Source organism: Monodelphis domestica, chromosome 1 (genome assembly GCF_027887165.1).
Source record: "Monodelphis domestica isolate mMonDom1 chromosome 1, mMonDom1.pri, whole genome shotgun sequence".
Classification (NCBI taxonomy): Eukaryota; Metazoa; Chordata; class Mammalia; order Didelphimorphia; family Didelphidae; genus Monodelphis; species Monodelphis domestica.
In genome coordinates, this window is record NC_077227.1 from 159,908,271 (window position 1) to 159,928,935 (window position 20,665).

The following is a 20,665-nucleotide window of genomic DNA, read 5'->3' on the forward strand; positions in this document are numbered from 1 at the left end:
AGATCAGAGATAATGGTAACACCTTCCTTGAAGGGGCCTTGGGAGGACTGGGTGAGATCCCAAGAAGAATATTCTATATTTTTTTAAACCCTTACCTTCTGCCTTTACATTCATAGTATGTATTGGTATGTACTGCTACAACAAGAGAATTATTTCCACGATATTTTTACCTATAGACTTTTTTGCTTTGGCTGTGACTCAGTTGCAGCATTATTTCTTTTATACAAGAGTTAAAAGGGGGGCAGCTTGATGATTGAGAGCTCCAAAGCAGAAGAGAGGTAAGAGCTAGGCCATGGGGGTTAAGTGACTTGCCCAGGGTCACACAGCTGGGAAGTGTCTGAGGTCAAATTTGAATCCAGAACTCACCGTCTCCAGATTTGGCTCTCAATCCATTCATCGCCCAGCATTAGGGTCAGGAGCCCTAGGTTCAAATTCTGACAGTGGCATACTCTCGCTGTATGTCCTTGCTAAGTCATTTCCCTTCTCTGTCCCAAATTCCTTATCTTTAAAAGGACGGGTTGGATTGGGTGGTCCTTGCCCTCGATTTTTTGACTGTAACCTGCCCACTTAATGGGAATATTGTGAGGATCAAATGAGAATGTAAAAAAAAAAAGTTTAGAGCAAATATTAATATAAGTAGAGATAGGTCCACTGAAGGATGATGTGCAGCTGTGCAGTCCTTCATGGGATCGTGCCCTAGGACCAGCGACTCCCTGACGAGTGGCTCCGCGCCCTCAATCCCCCCACCCCCACCCCGGGAGCCTTTCCGGGGCCGCGGAAGCGTTCTGTGGCGTGTGTGTGTGCGTGTGCGTGCGCGTGCCTGTGTGTCCACCAGAGCTTTTACCGAGCAAATTCTATCCCAAACGCCGTCCGGGTTTCTGTCCCTCCTCTCTGCTCGATGTGGCTGGCGGCTTCCACCACCTCTTTTACCGACCTGTAGTCGTTCAAATGAAATTCGTGGACCACGTCTTCTCCGTACTGGACCACGCCCACCTGCAAGGCAGAGGGGGAGGGAAGCACGTGACCCGCGGCTGCTCGGACTCTGGGCCCCCAGAGCGGGACTGAGGAGGTGGAGATAACCCCCGCCCCCCGGAATCCAGGAGGCCAGAGACAGATCCCTTTCCAGGCCAAGGAGATAAAGGATGAGAGGTGGCTGCAAAAGAAGGGCGGACCGCATTGGGACCGACTGAGACCTGGCCAGAATGGAGCCCATAGCTTAAGGATGCTTATGAATATGAATGAACTTCTACTAGTGGACCAAATCCCAGAATAGTAGATTTCAAAGGGTTCCTGGAAAAAGACAAGTTTTGGGCAAATAAAAATAAAATTGGATTTTATATAGGGAGGCTAATTATCGAGTGTCCAAAGAGCTTCGTATGTTGTCAAAAGACCTGAGTTCAAATCTTACCTTTAACCTTTTTTAGATGATTTTTTCTTAGATTTATAGTTCTTTCTTTTTTAAAAAAAATTTTGTCATGCAAAACATAATTCCACGTTGGTCAATGTTGTAAGGGCACACTCATACGGAACCAAATAAAACCATAACTACACCGATGTGAAAGACAACTCCAACAGTACTTTCTCTGGAGGTGGATGCCATTCCCTGTCATCAGTCTTTCATGATTGTCCCTGATCAGTGCACTGCTGAGAGTTAACTTAAAAACAAACAAACAACCCTTATCAATACTGTGTATTATTGCTTCTAAGGCAGAAGTGTGGGAATGATTGGAAGCAAACAGGGTCACACAGCTAGTATTGAACATAAGAAGAGTTTTCCTCTTTCCAAGCTGGGCACTCTAACCATTATGCAACCCAGCTATCCTTTTTTTTTTTTTGCAGCGGGTTATAAAACTAACCAAAAAACCCGGAGGAAGAGGGGAATTCAGAAAGAGCTCTTGTTGCAGGTGGCATTAGAACTAGTTTCAAAAAGACTTCGACTTTGAACGACTTAAGAACTCTAATCCATGTCCTGATCAACCACCATTCCAGAGGTCTTATGATGACGTGTCACCCACCTCCTGACAGAGAGGAAATGGAATACAGAGACATTTTTGCACATGGCCAAAGGGAGAATTTGTTTTGCTTGACTATGTATGTTTGTTATGTAGGTTTTCTTTTCCTTCTCTCCCCTCCTTCCCCCAGTGGGAGAGGTGAAGAGAGAAAAAACTCTAACATATACACTTGTTAATTGAAAAAAAAAAGTTTGCATAGATTCCTGGCTCATAGAGCCATGCAGTAGGTAAGGATAACTAGGATGCTTCCAGTCTTCCTCAATCTGTCCTCTGTCCTCTTCATCAGAGATAGAACTCTGAACTGGAGGGGTTGTGGAGCTCACGGGCTGATATCTCTGATTTTTCAAATATCCTAAGGAATGAGGACTAGCTAACGTCTTCAGTGACCCATTTCCTTTTTAGTGATTCCTCTCAGTGATTGGGAACCTTGGGAAACTCCAATTATTAGTACTGAGCCTTGCTGGGAAAGGACAAGAGACATTTCTGAACTGGAAATCTGGATTTTTTTCTAGGGCTTTTTAGTCTAGAGAACAATCACCCCACACCAATCCTCTGAATCAAGTGGAGTAGAAGGTACAATTATGCCCATTTCACAGATGAGGAAAACTGCCTCTTCACAAATTGTGAATTGCTCAAGGTCATGATTCTAGTTGGTACTAGAGCTCAGACCTGAATTCCAGTTTAATGGCTTCAAGCCTAGTGCCTTTCCCTCAGCAATGTGATACAACCCTTAGACACTTACCTGGATCTGACCAGGACCAATGTAAAACTTCTTCAAGATGTTTATAAGAAAGTGTTGGACCTCCACCCAGGGGTAGATGCTGTTGGAGCCATCCAGGACAATAATGATATCCATGTATGTTTGACACCCTAAGGAAAGAGACACACACTCATAATTTACCGTATTTACTGCTATAACAAGTCACAGACTATTTGGACTGGAGGGGACTTTTCCTCCTGGCTGGAAGAAATCATAATCAGATCAGGATATTAAACCTCTTCAAATGCCCCTAGGGAAGGAGATTCCTTAGTCTTCTTTGGCTATCCCTTCTAGTCGCAAGTCACATTCATTTTTATAAAATGTTTTCTTTACTTCTGACCTAAAGTCTTCTTGGTATAACCCACTTGGTATAGTCTAGACCCCTCTCTATTGATCTGTTCTCAGTAGAGGATATTCTTTTGGAGAGTTAAAGATCATTGAAGTTTCCTTTCCTCCTGGCCAAACAATTCCAGTTCTTTTAAATTCTAGGAATTTTCTCTTCTTTGCATCCCTCCCGTCTCTGGCTCCCACATCTGTCTTTAGTTGCAGAGCCCAGCAACACAAACAGATTTCCAATCAGTTTTGACTTAAATTGAGAGTGAAGGACAAAGGACCCCAAGGTTCCCAGGGTCATAGAATCATAGAATATGCAACTTGGAAGGGAACTTGGAGATCGTCTCTTCTGAAGTGCCTTCCAGATCTATAACCCTATGTATGATCATTTAACTAGAAAACCCTTCATCTCACAGATGAAGAAACTTGGGCTTCAGAGATAAGTGAGCTTCAGAACTGAGGTTACCATGAAAAGGTGCTTCCTCAACTTGGAGCAATCTACAAGAAAAACCACTATCCACATTCAGAGGAAGAACTGTGGGAGTAGAAACACTGAAGAAAAACAACTGCTTGAATACATGGGTTGAAGGGACATGATTGGGGAAGTAGACTCTAAATGAACATCCTAGTGCAAACATCAACATGGAAATAGGTTCTGATCAAGGACACATGTAAAACCCAGTGGAATTGTGTGTTGGCTGCGGGAAGGGTGGGTGGAGGAGAGAGAGGGTAATAAAGTGATTATTGTAGCCAAGGAGTAATGTTCTAAATGGACTAAATAAATTAACTTTAAAAATAAATTAATTTTAAAAAAAAAGAAAAGGGGCTTCCTCAACTGGGCCATCCTTTCCCATTTTACAGAGAAGTGAAGAGGTCACAACTAATTATAGGCAGAGCTAAAATGAGAATTTATGAGGCTGACTTTGAGGGTTAGGGAGGGCTTTAGTTAGTGGGTTGCATTTGGCCCTTGGCTTAATAACGGTGCCCTGGACTGGGAAGCAGGAGTCTTAGCTGAGCTTATGTCCAATATAGCCTCCAAATTATTTATCCTGGATATTTCTTCTTAAATAGTTCTTTGTATCTTGTCTCTCCCATTAGCTTGCGAACTCCTTGTAATTAGCACAGTCCTAGCACATAGGAAGCATCCATTCGCTTGACTTGGCTCTGTTGTGACTTCCTGAACTTTTTCCGGGCCTCAATTCCCTCCTCTGTGTAATGAGATGGTCCTTTCCAGCTTTAATATTCTATGATCCGAGGGACAGGTAGGTAGCACAGTGGATAGAGAGAGAGCCAGGCTAAAGTCAGGAGAAGTTGGGTTCAAATAAGGCCGTAGCCACTTTCTAGTTGTGACCCTGGGCATTCACTTAACCCCAATTGCCTAGCCCTTGCCACTCTTCTGTCTCAGAACTGAAACTAAGGCAGATGGTAAGGATTAAAAATTTGTTTTGATCTGAGCCTTCTCCATCACCCTCCTCTACCTTTTCCTCTCCACCAATCATGGTCATATCAACGGAAGGCTGTTCCATTGAGAGGATTGGACAGCAGGGTTTGGCAGGGACCCTTTAATGCATTTATGGGGCCTTGGGCAAACATTTGTGGCTAGTCCACTGTTTATTTTTTCCATATTGTTAGGAACAGGGAAAAATGGATACCATTATGCAATTTATCGTAAAGCAATGCCTTATGAGGCTTTTGGCTTGCAAATATGTCAATAATGTCTGTGCTGTCGAGACTTTGAAATATGCCCACTTCAGCTCTCATTATAGTAAGATTTGTGGGACAGTCTTGGGTCCCATTGGTTAGAGTTCTTGATCCCTTCATTTTAGGGGAAAAAACAGTTTACCAGGGTAGTTTGGAATAAGTAGAGTAAGACAACTCCTCAAGGCTATTTCTGTGTGGGGAGAAGTGACTTGGCCATTCATATTACACTGGCTGGCTGCAAGCAGGATTTGATCATGTCTGTGGTTGACCAAGCGTGATGGATTTGTCTCCTCCTCCCCCTTCTCCCCACCCCCCCTGTGGATTCAGGCCTTTGCATTAGGGGCCCCCTGGTATTTAGGGGGCCTGGGAATCCTGTCCCTTTCTGCTTAGACCAGGGTTCTGAATCTTTTGTTTGTGACATCAGACCGCCTTTGGCAGTTTGGTAAAACCTATGAGCCTCTTCTCAGAAAAATGTTATTAAATACATAAAATAAAACATATAGGATTTCAAAGGAAACCAATTATATTGAAATGTGGTTATCAAAGTATTTTTAAAAGAGTTTCCAGACCTCAGGTCCTTTCCTGGGATCACCAATTTAGAACTAGAAGGGATCTATCTCTCAATGACCATCTAGTCTAACCCCCTTATTTTACAGACTAGGAAACTGAGCCTTAGGGAAGCCAAGTGACTTGCCTAAAGTCATAAAGATAACGTGTAGCAGAGGGGATTTGAACAACCCAGTGAGTGTTCTTTTCTCTGTATCCCAGCCTTCATGGCCTGATCATAGGAGAATCTTTCAGTTGGAATCCTTCTCTTTTCTTGAATCCAGTGAGATAGGCACTCTCTCTTTTGGGAGGTCTATCCCTTCACTCCTGCTGTCTTTCCCCCTTTGTGGGCTTGGGGACAGGGAGAGGGAAATTGATTCATCACCTTGCATGAGCAGACCCATCACCTCTTTTTCTGCCAAGAGGTATTGTTCTTTTACCACCAAGCTTCTTACAGGGTAACAATTACTCCTCCTGGCTCACTGCTCTGGATCCTCTGTCTGAGGCGGGCCAACCTCCCCTGCCCCCCCCTCCCCTTCCCTCCTTAATATAATAATTCCATCTGCTTGTTGAGCCCTGTTATTAAGGGAGAGGGAGGGTGTATATATGTGTGGGTAGGGCAAGGTGCTAATCCTCTCACCCTCCATAAAAATGGCAGCAGGCAAGGCTTCTGCAGTGATATTGAACAGCAAGGAAATGGGAAGGCACTGAGCCAAACTGTCTGCACTTGAGGGAGACAAGGCCCAAATTCTTTCCTTATTTTTTCTTCCTGAGTGATCTGAGCTGCATGTCTGTACCAGGGGAAGAGTGGGTGGTGGGAGGTCTTCCTACTCTAATATTTTAGGATTCCCTTAAAAAAATAACCCCCCCAAAGGTGGAGAGTGAGGTTTGGTGCCCCAGGGAACACTAGGCCATTGGAGAGATGATTCCTAGACACCAGGAGGTGTTTGTCTTGGGGTAACTTTTCTTAGGTTGATTTCCTCTTCAATTAGATCACTGGATCTCTGATTTCCTTACCAATTGTCACATCCTTCCAGGACTTTTTAAAAGTCCTTTTGTGCCTGCCATCTTATTTGTGCCTCATAAGCTTGCTGTGGGGCCAGGATTGCTACTGTCGAGACACGGAGATGTTAGGCAACTTGCCAAAGGTCTCCTGGAAAGTTAGCAATTGGAAGAGAAAACCTCTACCCGCCAGTCATGGCTGAATTCATCAAAGTTGCAAACTTCCCGGGAAAGGCCTAAGGTCCAACCCAAGAAAGAAACTATGGAGCAACCTACTTTGGAGAGCTGGGGCCACTGTCTTGGAGAATCTGAAGTTGGAATTGACCCGAGAGCACATCCCTGTGGTATAGTATGAACTTCCACACTCATGAGACCAGAGAGGGCTGCATGCCTGAAAAGAGAACAGAAGTGTAATTGTTAGAGAGATGGGACTGAAACAGGGCTGTAATGAGGAATTCTTATACCTGGGGCAAAAAGAGTTGCGGCAGTCAGGGGAATGAATAAATAGTGCCAAAGAGGTAGAACCACAAAGCGTAGGTTAGCCAGAGGAGCAGTTATGCCACCCTCCATCTCATCCAGGCTCCATACCTGCAGGATTTGGGGAGAAAGGCAGCTCTTGGGGGAAGGGAATTGAAGTTCTGGGAGTTTTTGATACCCTTAATTTTTTGGATGGGAAAAAGGAAGGTTAGTAGGGTAGTGACCTTGAGCTAGGCAAGGATGTAGAGCCATGCTATATGAAACAGATCGAGTGGTTTGAAGGCTGCTTTGGGGAGGAAACCATACCCCATCCTATGCTGGCACCCTGGAGAAAGCACCAATCTCCCTACACTAGTTACACTTCTGAAGTGTAAGGAAAGGTTGTTAAATTTCAGAGTTGGAAAGTCATCCTCCAGAGGTTATCAGGCACAGCCACCTGCCTCTACTGCCCAAGACAGATGCTCATCTCTCCTAGTTTTAATGTCCCCAGTGGTTAAGGAGTCTTCCTTGTGTCTAATTTCTACTCTCTTGTTGCTTTTTTTTTTTGGTGCTATCTGACTCTTCATGACTCTATCTAGGGTTTTCTTGGCTAAGATACCAGAGTGGTTTGCCATTTCCTTCTCTAGTTCATTTTATAGACGAGGAAGCTGAGACAAATAGGATTAAGTGATTTGCCCAAGGTCAAATAACTCATACATTTCTGAGGCAAGATTTGAACTCAGGAACATAGTCTTCCTGAATCCAGGCTGGGTACTCTATCTACTACCACCTAGCCACTCCTGTTCCTGAACTCTCTAATCATAGCTTAAACTTGTTTCTTTTTTTCCCTTTTTAAAAAATTTTATCTAATTGACTAATTTAGAGTATTTTTCCAAGATTACAAAAATCATGTTCTTTTCCTCTCCTTCGCCAACCCCCTCCCATAGCTGATGCACAATTCCACTGTAAACTTGTTTCTTCCCTGAAGGTTGAGATTTGGGGGAGGATGTAGAATAGCTAGTCTCAGTCTTTGACATCTGTGCATTTTCTTCATTTCTGGAATGGCCTACCTCTTTTTTTATCTATTCTTGTCAAAATTCTGCCCTTCCTTTAAGGCTTATTGCAGTGCTCTACCTTCTTAGTGAAGCTTTCCATGATTCTTCTTCCTGGAAATGAACTCTTTCTCTTCAAAATTTCCTTTAACTCTTTGCTTAAATCTTTCCTTTGCACCCACAAAACTTAGTCTTGAAACTGGGGCATTGAGACATTAAATGAATGAATGAATGAATGAAGCATTTGTTAAATTATTATTATGCTAACTATGGGGTTAAGTGCTAGGAAAACGAATAGAAAAGTAAGAATTTCTGCTTTCAAAAAGCTCACATTCTCATGGAGGGGAGAATTTGGTAAATGACTTGAATAATATAGCAAGTAAACAAGTATGCAACAGATGTAGGACTTGAACTCAGGTCTTTTGTACTTCAAGGTCAACCCTATATTCACTATGTTTAGTTACTCCTTTCCTGTCCTAATTTACTCATAGAAAAGTGCTTAATGGAGAAAGAAATAGCAAACTATTCTCATACCCTTCACAAAAAATCGCAATGGACAATATGGTTTATGGGGTCATGAAGAGTCTGATGTGACTTAACAACAACAACAACAACAACAACAACAACAACAACGTTTAATAGTTTAATCCATAATTGTGGAGTTGAAATGGGTCCGTAACCACTGAAAGTAGTAAATATGTCCTTACTTAGTCTTCTTTTATCCTGGATATACAAGTCTAATCCCTTTAGTTTTTCCTCAAAGATCCTATTTCCTGTCCTTTAATTGTGCATGCAACTTTTTGGAAATCCATGAGCCCCTTCTTGGAATAATGTTTTTAAATGCATAAAATAAAAAAATATAAGATGACAATGGAAATCAATTATATTGAAAAACAGTCATCAAAACATTAAAAAAAGGGGAGAAGTCTCCTTGGTCTTATCCAAACACCTTTTTGGCAGCTTTCATCTCTATGGACCAGATGTTTCAGTGTTCTCCTTCAGCCACCATAGTTCTGTGGGAGTCATCTTAGTGACTTCCTGGAACTTTACCCTTTTCTTTTCTTCTTTTTTTCCCCCTAAACCCTTACCTTTCATCTTAGAATCAATGCTGTGTATGGGTTCCAAGACAGAAGAGCAGTAAGGGTTAGCAATGGGGGTTAAGTGACTTGCCTAGAGTCAGACAGCTGGGAAGTGGCTGAGGCCAGATTTGAACCCAGGACCTCCAGTCTCTGGGCCTGGCTCTCAATCCACTAAACCACCTAGCTGCCCCAACTTTTCCCCTTTCAAAGATTCAAAGAAGCTCCTTTGGGAAAGGATCCTTGATCCTTAATTGCTGCTCTTTATAAACTCAGGCCCCATTCAAGTCACACATGGACTGAAACACAGCTGGAAGTTCAAATGAGCAACCCAAGGCCTTGAGTAGCCCAACAGGAAGGAGGCCAGCCATGCTATTAGGGCTAACTCTAGAGGTTTTAGGGCCAGGGGCCATCACTAGGATACCCAGGGCAGGAGAAATCAAATGCTACATACCTATCCCTTCCCTCCATATTTGAATTCAACTGAAATCAGATTGAAATATACATCAAATGCAGAGGATAAAAAAGGGGGTGGGGAGAGAACAAAAATGTATTAATCATCCCCTATGTGCTAGATGCTTCTTTTAATAAGTATCAAAAGCTACCATGAAGCCCAAGAAGAATGGGTAAAGAAGGAAGGCCAGAGGAATCCCATTCACTTTGTTTTGGAGAAGTGAGTTACCTGGGAATCTAGGAGCCTTTGATATTTGTTAGTACCAACTGGGAGAGCTGCCTCTTTCCATCTCAAATTCCCTCCTTTGGTTGCTGCCCTGGATTACTGTCTACTGTAGTTCTAAGTGTCTGGAACTCCCAGATAACTGTCTGCTGTATTCCACTATTGTGTCAAAAGCCCGAGAGGAGCTAACAGATCACCTGCCTAAGACCAGAAGATGTTTAGAAGCTTTTCACTGGGAAGCTTGTGGGGCAACTAGTCTTTTCCTCTCTCGGTTGGCTCCCTGGAAACAGCTCCCAGAGAGAAGCTCAGAATCCCATCTTCAGCCCAAAATAACCTTCCAGAGCAGTGTCAAGGGATAAGCAGGATAGTTATTATTTCAATTTATCATTTAGTCACTGTGCATGTTTTTATTGAACACTGGACTTAGAGTCAGGAAGACCCAAGTTCAAGTTTTACCTTGGTTGTTTACTGGCTCTGGGACTCTGGGCAAGTCCTTAACCTCTCTCAGCCTCAGTTTCCTCAATGATGAAATGAGGATAATAATAGCATCTATCTTACACGTTGTTTCCAGAATCAGATCAAGATAAGATTAGTAAAGTACTTTGGAAACTTTAAAATATTATATAAATGCTAACAACTACTATGTGCAAGGCTGGGAATGAGATATACAGAGGTATAACTATTTCCCTTTCTGTCTCTATCCCTACTTTGCCCCAGGTTCCTACTTAGCTTTTCTTTTTGTCAGTTAATTAACATTTATTAAGTGCCTACTATGTGCTAGGCACTGTGTTGTGTCAATGTCTCTTCATCCTCAAAACATTTAAGATTCATGTCCCCTAACTACTTTCCTCAATGAATGCCACATAGCTTAGCTTTTCTGGGCTCACAGTAACCCCTAGACAGCTAAGCGGGAAATCCCAATGGACATGAGGTATTAAGACATTTCCCCCCACATACTTTCTTGGAGAGATGGGGACTGCCAGACTTCTTTTTCTCACACTTGAAGAAAAAAGAGAAAGGAGAATCTACTGCTCTTCCTATCTGTCCCTTGGAGGTGTTCACTTTTAGATGAGCTACTCTCTTATCTGTGACTTACTTCTTCTAAATCAGTACAGAGTCCCTGGTTTTCAGGTATGGGAAAAATGCTGAAGGTGGTGATAGCAGAAGGAACTAGGTGACAGGGACAAGAAAGGTCAGAGGTGTTTCTTACCACAAAACTGTTGTCTTTGGGATTGGTGGTGAGACTCAAGCCCAGGCGCATGTTATCCTTCCTCTCAGATACATTGGACAGGGTGACTCTTCCTAATGAAGGAGATCAAGGGGAAAAGGAGAATATCAGAATAGAAGCTATCCTAGGACTCTGCATTCGTATCAGTGAGATTAACATGATTTTCTTGGACAGAGAAAGAATTGAGAAGTTGGCCAGGTTTGTCCCTGGTGTATCCATCCACTTCTTTTCTGCCTCAGGTGACATCTTTCTGTTCTCCAATTCCCCAGTTGGTTAAGGAGCCTCTCCCCTCTCTCCCCCACCATCTATGGAATAAATCTCTTTTTTTCTTCTTTCTTGATCATCAATGACTTCATCAATGTTACATTCAAATCATTATCATCATCACCAGACACACACACACACACACACACACACACGCACACACACACACACACACACAATTTAGGTTTTTACCCCATATTACATATAAAAACAATTTTCTTAACATTCATTTTTTTGAGTTCCAAATTCTCTCCTTTCTTTTGACCCTCCCTCCCTCTCTCCCTCCCTCCCTCTCTGCCCTCCCCGAGGCAGTAAGCAATCTATATAGATTTTAGATTTATAATCAGGTAAAACATTTGTCTATTATTTGTTGTTTTGTAGAAGATATAACAAATGGAAAAAAAAGAAGAAAGAAAATGAAAGAGTTCAGGTCTTGTAATAGCCCAGGTAGGGAGATAGAATTTGGCCAGATATATTTTGTTGTCCTCAAGTTGTACTACATAGATGGCTGCCTAGTTTGACTATATATAGTGACCAGACCTAGGCTTGAATGATATCTAGCCTCCTGTTAGCTCTACACAGGATTCTGGGATTAGCCTTAAAGTAAAAAACTCCTAGGTTTAAAGGCCATCACTAACCAATACTGCCTTGTTGATTTAGACAAATTACTTATCCTTTATGTATCTTCAGGAAACTTTCTAAAACATCAAATTGTGCAACAGGTGCTGAACTGTATGAATAGAAGGAGTCTTTGAAGTAGAAGTTCTGTGTACCCATAAAGCCATAGCTCTATCCTCCATCATTCCATGACCCCCTTTTTCCTCCCCCCCAAATCCCCCCCCATCATCACCACCACCAATATGCTCCGCTACCTCTGATCATTAAAGTGCTGGGAATGGTTCAGAATCATGGTCGTAGGCTAGAAGTAATTTGGAGGGGGAGTAGGACATGAATTTGGGTTACTTGATTTGTACAAAACTCAGCACAATGTAATTTATAGAAAAGTGTTAATTATTTTCTTCTCTTAAGATCATGGAAGAAATGATATTTTTTTTTCCCTCAGAGAACAAATTCAGTTCTCTTTCTTTTGGCTCTGGTGACTGATTTTCCTCCCTGCATTTTCCCCTACTCTTTGGAGTTTTCTGAGTCTTCTAGAAGAGGAAGACTCAAATTGTTTTATTCACATATTCTAAGCCTGGAAGGAGTGACTTAGAGCAACTACTTTCTCCTCCCAATCCCTCTCAAAGCTTGTATTTTACTTTTCTACTTATGGATAACCAGTCCATTGTGGTATTAGAGTAATAACCAATACTGATATTATATATTATATTAGATTACTTTACATTATATTATATCCCATTACATTATATTGCCCATGAATTTCTCTTCCTCCTTCTGCCAACTGCCTCCACTGAATCCCATAAAACATTATATTAACTATCATTCTTGAACCAGAAATCAGTTCCCAAGGAGAGTGAGTACAGTGTCAAGCAATCATCCATATCAAAAAGCTTATAATTGATACCAGGGAGGGAGAATATGAAGAAGGGGAAGAGAGTGTAGGGTGGGGAACAATTGGAAATTTGGGGGGGATAGAAAATGCACTGTGGATGGCAGAAAGGCCATGGGGATGGAGGCGGTACTGTAGACGAGCTTTACCAATTTTACAATTTTGCCCAGGGCTGGTCCTTGGCCCAGACTTTCAAAACTGCTACTTAGCTCCCTGGCTAGGGACTATTAATTTTAGGGGCTTGGTTCTGTAAATAGACTAGGCACATGTAGTGAGAGGGCTTAGCCCCACAGTAGCCTGGCAGAGGGCAAGTATTTTGCTTACTAGCTTTTTGGTCTTTAGAAGGACTATTGGGTTGGGGGCGGGTCTTAGCTCTAAGGGGGACTTAGAGATGGTTTGTCTGGGGTAAGGGTCCATGTTCAGTATAGCTGTGAAGTCAATGGAGTGCCCCTTTAGAGCAGATCCATGACTCCTTTCATTCAGCCTAGACTCGTGATGCTCTCGAATGCTGATGCTGAGCTGTTTGTGACCTCATCCAAAGCAGCACTCTTCATCTTCCTGCCTCCCCATTAAAACCTACCCTCTCTGCTGCTTTGTTCTGTAGTTCATTACTCACTCTCTAGAGAAGAGCTGACAAATTCATTCATGCTAATATAGTAGGAGTTTATAATAGTGCAATGCATTATCTAGGCATCTCCATACCATGTAGCCTCTACTCTGGCCACAATCCTGGTCTTCCCCTTCCCTTTCCCACTCCCCCACAGGAATTTGGTCTCTGCCCAGGATATTGAAGTCTGATAGGTGTGTTTATATTGATCAGAACTAGGTCTCTAAGCCTCTTTCCTGTTATCCCCATTATTATGCTGCCTAGAGACCCTTTATGCCTTGTTTTCCCTCATTAGAAGAAGCTCCTAAGGGCAGGGACTTTCTCACTTGAATTTGTATCCCCAGCACTTTGCACAGCACCTGGTACATAGTAAGTGCTTAATGAATTAGCTGGTTGTCTATCTGTTCCTGTATTACAGAGGTTATTAACTTGGGGGGGGTTGTGAAGATTAAATTAACTCCCCTGCCCATTTTTATATTTAATCACCAAAAGTGTAAACATCCCACTTAATCATTGAGTGGGGGAGGTCTGTGACCCATGTGTGCTGTAGTGGGTGATGAATCAGAATCAAACTGACTGCTCCCTGGGGGGCTTTAACTGTAATTGGTAGACATAAAAATGGAGGAAGGCACAGGGGACACAAAAGAAAGTGCCTTTAAAAGGGAGTTACAACTTCCTGTGGGAGATCTTCGGAGACTTCTGGGAACTCTTGAGTTCTTCGTGATTGGGACTTCTGATTGCTTTCATTCTTCAGAGTTCTGAGTTTGAGTTGGAGGCTGGTAAAGAATCTGCCAACTGGACCTGAGACCTTTCCTGGTGAGACTATTCTTAAATATCTCCCTTTGGACTGACATGTGGTGAGTGAAAAGAGCTGACTCCTTTCCTGGATTTTCTGAAGAGACTAGTCTCAGGAGAGACCTATCCTCTTGAGAGAGACTCTCTGCATCACCGAGTCATCAGCTCAAGGCCAAAGCTTCTCTGGCTAAGCCCTGCTTGGGTTGAGCCAGGGGTCAGAGCAAAATATTTTGTGCTTAGGCTAGATATCTTACCCTATCCTCTCCCCAATTTCTTACTTCACTCTTTCTATATTTTGTAAATAAATTGTTAAATAAAGCTCTTGAAATTAATTAAAATTCCTGGCAACCCTATTCTTTCTTTTTCTTTTTTTTTTTGAAGAAGATAAATTTATTTGACAAAAACTGTTGGGGAAACTGGAAAACAATAGGGTGTAAATTAGCTAGATAGTGAGACCTCATTCCATACATATATCAAGGTAAAGTAAAAAGGGATTCATGATTTAGAAATAAAGAGTGATATCACAAGCAAATTAGATGAGCACAAAGCAGTTTACCTGTCAGATTTACAGAAAATGGAAAAATTTAGGTCCAGACCTGACATAAAGAATGTTATGAGATGTAAAATAGATAACTTTGCATTAATTTTTTAAAAAATTCTGCACAAGCCAAAGAAATACAACCAAGATTAAGGCGAACAACAAAGTGGGGAAAATTCTATATAGAAAGTCTCTTTAATAAAGACTTTATTCCCATTTAAAAATGGTTAAAATATATGAAAAAGGCTATTCTTAGATAAAGAAATTAAAACTATATTTAGTCATATAAAAATGCTCCAAATTACCACTGATTAGAGAAATGTAAATCAAAATAACTCTGAGGTACCACCTCAAATCCATAAGAGTAACTAACATGACGATCAATGGAAACGATAAATGTTGGAGATGTTGAGAAACTAGGATGCCAATACATTGCTGGTATTGTGACCAATACAATACAATAGCTGTGACCTGATACAACCATTCTGGAAAGCAACCTGGAACCATCCCCAAAGGACAACAAAATGTCACACGTCCTTTGACCCTGCAAAACCACTGCTAGATCAGGCAACCCTATTCTTTTTTTTTTTTTTTTAAATATATTTTATTTGATCATTTCCAAGCATTATTCGTTAAAGACATAGATCATTTTCTTTTCCTCCCCCCACCCCCCATAGCCGACGCGTAAGTCCACTGGGCATTAGATGTTTTATTGATTTGAACCCATTGCTTTGTTGTTAGTATTTGCATTAGAGTGTTCATTTAAAGTCTATCCTCTGTCATGTCCCCTCAACCTCTGTATTCAGGCAGTTGCTTTTTCTCGGTGTTTCCACTCCCATAGTTTATCCTTTGCTTATGAATGGTGTTTTTTTTTCTCCTGGATCCCTGAAAGTTGTTCAGGGACATTACACCGCCCCTAATGTAGAAGTCCATTACGTTCGATTATACCACAGTGTATTAGTCTCTGTGTACAATGTTCTCCTGGTTCTGCTCCTCTCGCTCTGCATCACTTCCTGGAGGTTGTTCCAGTCTCCATGGAACTTCTCCACTTTATTATTCCTTTGAGCACAATAGTATTCCATCACCAACATATACCACAGTTTGTTCAGCCATTCCCCAATTGATGGGCATCCCCTCGTTTTCCAGTTTTGGGCCACCACAAAGAGCGCAGCTATGAATATTTTTGTACAAGTCTTTGTGTCCATTATCTCTTTGGGGTACAGACCCAGCAGTGCTATGGCTGCATCAAAGGGTAGATATTCTTTTGTCGCCCTTTGGGCATAGTTCCAAATTGCCCTCCAGAATGGTTGGATCAGTTCACAGCTCCACCAGCAATGAATTAATGTCCCTACTTTGCCACATCCCCTCCAGCATTCATTACTTTCCTTTGCTGTTATGTTAGCCAATCTGCTAGGTGTGAGGTGATACCTCAGAGTTGTTTTGATTTGCATCTCTCTGATTATAAGAGATGTAGAACACTTCTTCATGTGCTTGTTAATAGTTTTGATTTCTTTATCTGAGAACTGCCTATCCATTTCCCTTGCCCATTTATCAATTGGAGAATGGCTTGATTTTTTGTACAATTGATTTAGCTCATTATAAATATGAGTAATTAAACCTTTGTCAGAGGTTTCTATGAAGATTTTTTCCCAATTTGTTGTTTTCCTTCTGATTTTAGTTATATTGGTTTTGTTTGTACAAAAGCTTTTTAGTTTGATGTAGTCAAAATTATTTATTTTACATTTTGTGATTCTTTCTATATCTTGCTTGGTTTTAAAGCCTTTCCCCTCCCAAAGGTCTGACATGTATACTATTCTGTGTTTACCCAATTTACTTATGGTTTCCTTCTTTATGTTTAAGTCACTCACCCATTTTGAATTTATCTTGGTGTAGGGTGTGAGGTGTTGATCTATTCCTAGTCTCTCCCACACTGTCTTCCAATTTTCCCAGCAGTTTTTATCGAATAGTGGATTTTTGTCCCAAAAGCTGGGGTCTTTGGGTTTATCGTATACTGTCTTGCTGAGGTCGTTTTCCCCCAGTCTATTCCACTGATCTTCCTTTCTGTTTCTTAGCCAGTACCAAATTGTTTTGATGACTGCTGCTTTGTAATATAGTTTGAGGTCTGGGACCGCAAGGCCCCCATCATATGTGTTTTTTTTCATTATTTCCCTGGATATCCTTGATCTTTTGTTCTTCCAAATGAACTTTGTTATGGTTTTTTCTAAATCAGTGAAGAAGTATTTTGGTAGTTCAATGGGTATGGCACTAAATAGATAAATAAGTTTGGGTAGGATGGTCATTTTTATTATATTGGCTCGTCCTATCCATGAGCAGTTAATGTTTTTCCAATTGTTCAAGTCTAGTTTTAGTTGTGTGGCGAGTGTTTTGTAGTTGTGTTCATATAGTTCCTGTGTTTGTCTTGGGAGATAGATTCCTAGGTATTTTATTTTGTCTAAGGTGATTTTGAATGGGATTTCTCTTTCTAGTTCTTGCTGCTGAGCTGTGTTGGAGATATATAGAAAAGCTGATGATTTATGTGGGTTTATTTTGTATCCTGCAACTTTGCTAAAGTTGTTGATTATTTCAATTAGCTTTTTGGTTGAATCTCTAGGATTCTTTAAGTAGACCATCATGTCATCCGCAAAGAGTGATAACTTGGTCTCCTCCTTGCCTATTCTGATGCCTTCAATTTCTTTATCTTCTCTAATTGCTACTGCTAGTGTTTCTAGTACAATGTCAAATAGTAGAGGTGATAATGGGCATCCTTGTTTCACTCCTGATCTTATTGGGAATGCATCTAGTTTATCCCCATTGCAGATGATATTAGCTGTTGGTTTTAGATATATACTGTTTATTATTTTTAGGAATGACCCTTCTATTCCTATGCTTTCTAGTGTTTTTAATAGGAATGGGTGTTGTATTTTATCAAAGGCTTTTTCTGCATCTATTGAGATAATCATGTGGTTCTTGCTAGTTTGCTTGTTGATGTGGTCAATTATGTGGATGGTTTTCCTAATGTTGAACCAGCCCTGCATCCCTGGTATGAATCCTACTTGATCATGGTGAATGATCCTTCTGATCACTTGCTGGAGTCTTTTTGCTAGTATCCTATTTAAAATTTTTGCATCTATATTCATTAGGGAGATTGGTCTATAGTTTTCTTTCTCTGTTTTTGACCTGCCTGGTTTTGGAATCAGTACCATGTTTGTGTCGTAAAAGGAGTTTGGTAGAACTCCCTCTTTGCTTATTATGTCAAATAGTTTGTATAGTATTGGGGTTAACTGTTCTCTGAATGTTTGATAGAATTCACAGGTGAATCCATCAGGCCCTGGGGATTTTTTCTTAGGAAGTTCTTTGATGGCTTGATGGATTTCAATTTCTGATATGGGATTATTTAAGAATTCTATTTCCTCTTCTGTTAGTCTAGGCAGTTTGTATTTTTGTATATATTCATCCATTTCTCCTAAATTGGTGTATTTATTGCCATATAATTGGGCAAAGTAATTTCTAATGATTGCCTTAATTTCCTCCTCATTGGAGGTGCTGTCCCCCTTTTCATCTTTAATGCTGTGAATTTGCTTTTCTTCCTTCCTTTTTTTAATTAGATTGACCAGTACTTTGTCTATTTTGTTTGTTTTTTCAAAGTACCAGCTTCTTGTCTTATTTATTAAATCAACAGTTCTATCACTTTCGATTTTATTAATTTCTCCCTTAATTTTTAGGATTTCTAATTTGGTTTTCTGCTGGGGGTTTTTAATTTGATCGCTTTCGAGTTTTTTCAATTGCATTTCCAATTGATTGATCTCTGCTCTCCCTTGTTTGTTAATATGAGCTTTCAGGGATATGAATTTGCCTCTGATTACCGCTTTGGCTGCATCCCAAAAGGTTTGAAAGGATGTTTCGCCATTGTCATTTTCCTTGATGAAATTATTAATTGTTTCTATGATTTCTTCTTTAGCTAAACGGTTTTGGAGTATCATATTGTTTAATTTCCAATTGGTTTTAGATTTGGTTTTCCATGTACCATTACTAATCATTATTTTTATTGCCTTGTGATCTGAGAAGGCTGCATTCATTATTTCTGCTTTTTTGCATTTGTGTGCTATGTTTCTGTGACCTAATGTATGGTCAATTTTTGTGAATGTGCCATGTGGTGCTGAGAAGAAGGTGTATTCCTTTTTATCCCTATTTATTTTTCTCCATATGTCTATTAATTCTAATTTTTCTAAGATTTCATTCACTTCTTTTACCTCTTTCTTATTTATTTTTTGATTTGATTTATCTAAATTTGATAATGGTTGGTTTAAGTCTCCCACTAGTATGGTTTTATTGTCTATTTCTTCCTTCAATTCTCCTAGTTTCTCCATTAGAAATTTGGGTGCTATATTATTTGGTGCATACATGTTGATTAATGATATTTCCTCATTGTCTAGAGTCCCTTTTAACAAAATATAATTACCTTCCCTATCCCTTTTGATCAGGTCTATTTTTGCATTGGCTTTATCAGATATCATGATTACCACTCCTGCCTTCTTTCTATCAGTTGAGGCCCAGAAGGTCTTACTCCATCCTTTAATTCTGACCTTGTGGGTGTCAACCCGCCTCATGTGTGTTTCTTGAAGACAACATATGGTAGGGTTTTGGATTCTAATCCATTCTGCTATTCGTCTACGTTTTATGGGTGAGTTCATCCCATTCACGTTCAAAGTTATGATTGTCATTTGTGGACTCCCTGGCATTTTGATTGCCTTCCCTAATTCTAACCTTTTCTTCTTCGGCTCTACCTTTTAGTCCAGTGATTTACTTTGAATCAGTCCCCCTTGTCCCCTCCCTTGATGTTTCCCTTTTTAGTCCCTCCCTTTTTGTTCCCTCCCCCTCCCCCCTCTCTTTCCCTCCCTTTTTGTTCTCCCTCTCCCCCTCCCCCCCTTGGTTTTCCCTTCTCCTTACCCTTGTTGGGTAAGATAGAATTCAAGATCCCAATGGATCTGGATGTTTTTCCCTCTCAGAGTTGATTTCCCTGAGATTGAGGTTTAAGTAAACCCCCCCCCCCTCTCTTCCTCTCCTTCTTATAGGAGTTTTCTTCCCCTCCCCTTCCCCTGTGAATCTTTGTGTGAGAACCATTATTCTATTTGGTCTTTCTTTACCCCCTATTTATACATTACATTTTCCCCACATATTAGTATACATAGGTTGATATAAATGTAGTCCTTATAGAAGAGAGTTTGAGTAAAAGAAGATAACATTTTTCCCCTTTCCTTAATATTTACCTTTTCAGGTATTCCTTGCTCTTTGATTTTCGGTATCAAACTTTCCACAGAGCTCTGGTCTTTTCTTTGCAAAAAGTTGGAAGTCTTCTATTTTGTTGAATGCCCATACTTTCCCTTGGAAGTATATAGTCAGTTTTGCTGGGTAGCTGATTCTTGGTTGGAGACCCAGCTCTCTTGCCTTTCTGAAGATCATGTTCCATGCCTTACGATCATTCAGCGTAGAACTTGCAAGGTCTTGTGTGACCCTGATTGGCATTCCTTTATATCTAAATTGTCTTTTTCTGGCTTCCTGTAGGATTTTTTCTTTTGTTTGATAGCTTTGGAATTTGGCAATTACATTCCTGGGAGTTGTCTTTTGGGGGTTTAGTGTAGAAGGTGTTCTGTGAGCTCTGTCAGTGGCTGTATTGCCCCCTTGTTCTAGAATCTCTGGGCAATTTTCTTTGATTATATCTTGTATCACCATGTCCAGTTTGGTGTTTATTTCTGGCTTTTCTGGGAGTCCAATTATTCTTAAATTTTCTCTTCTCCCCCTGTTTTCCAGATCTATCACCTTGTCGGTGAGATATTTTATGTTCTCTTCTAATTTCTTGGTGTTTTGGCTTTGCTTTATTAGTTCTTGCTTTAAAGCCTGGTTTTCTTTTACAGTTTGGTCAAACTGGTTTTGTAGATGCGTGAATTTCTTTTGCATCATTTCCCACTTTTCCTCCCAGAGGGCTTCCATCTTTTTGGTCCTTTCTGATTCAAATTCTTCATGGGTTTGTGGAGAGTTTCTATTTCCTTTGGAAGATTTTGGAGAATTTTCTTGTATATCTTCTTCTATCTGCTCTGTATTTTGTATTTTG

General features: G+C 40.7%; 1 protein-coding gene across 1 annotated transcript in view; it reads right to left on the reverse strand.

Annotated features, from left to right (window-relative positions):
* ITGA11 (integrin subunit alpha 11) overlaps nucleotides 1-20,665 on the reverse strand; it is a 229,054-nt gene that overhangs the window by 79,913 nt on the left and 128,476 nt on the right. The window contains exons 4-7 of the mRNA XM_007479623.3: nucleotides 10,825-10,916; nucleotides 6,631-6,745; nucleotides 2,755-2,882; nucleotides 845-993 (exon numbers count right to left, since the gene is read on the reverse strand). Of these exons, the coding sequence (XP_007479685.1) occupies nucleotides 845-993; nucleotides 2,755-2,882; nucleotides 6,631-6,745; nucleotides 10,825-10,916 (484 nt within the window). The remainder of the gene's footprint in view (nucleotides 1-844; nucleotides 994-2,754; nucleotides 2,883-6,630; nucleotides 6,746-10,824; nucleotides 10,917-20,665) is intronic.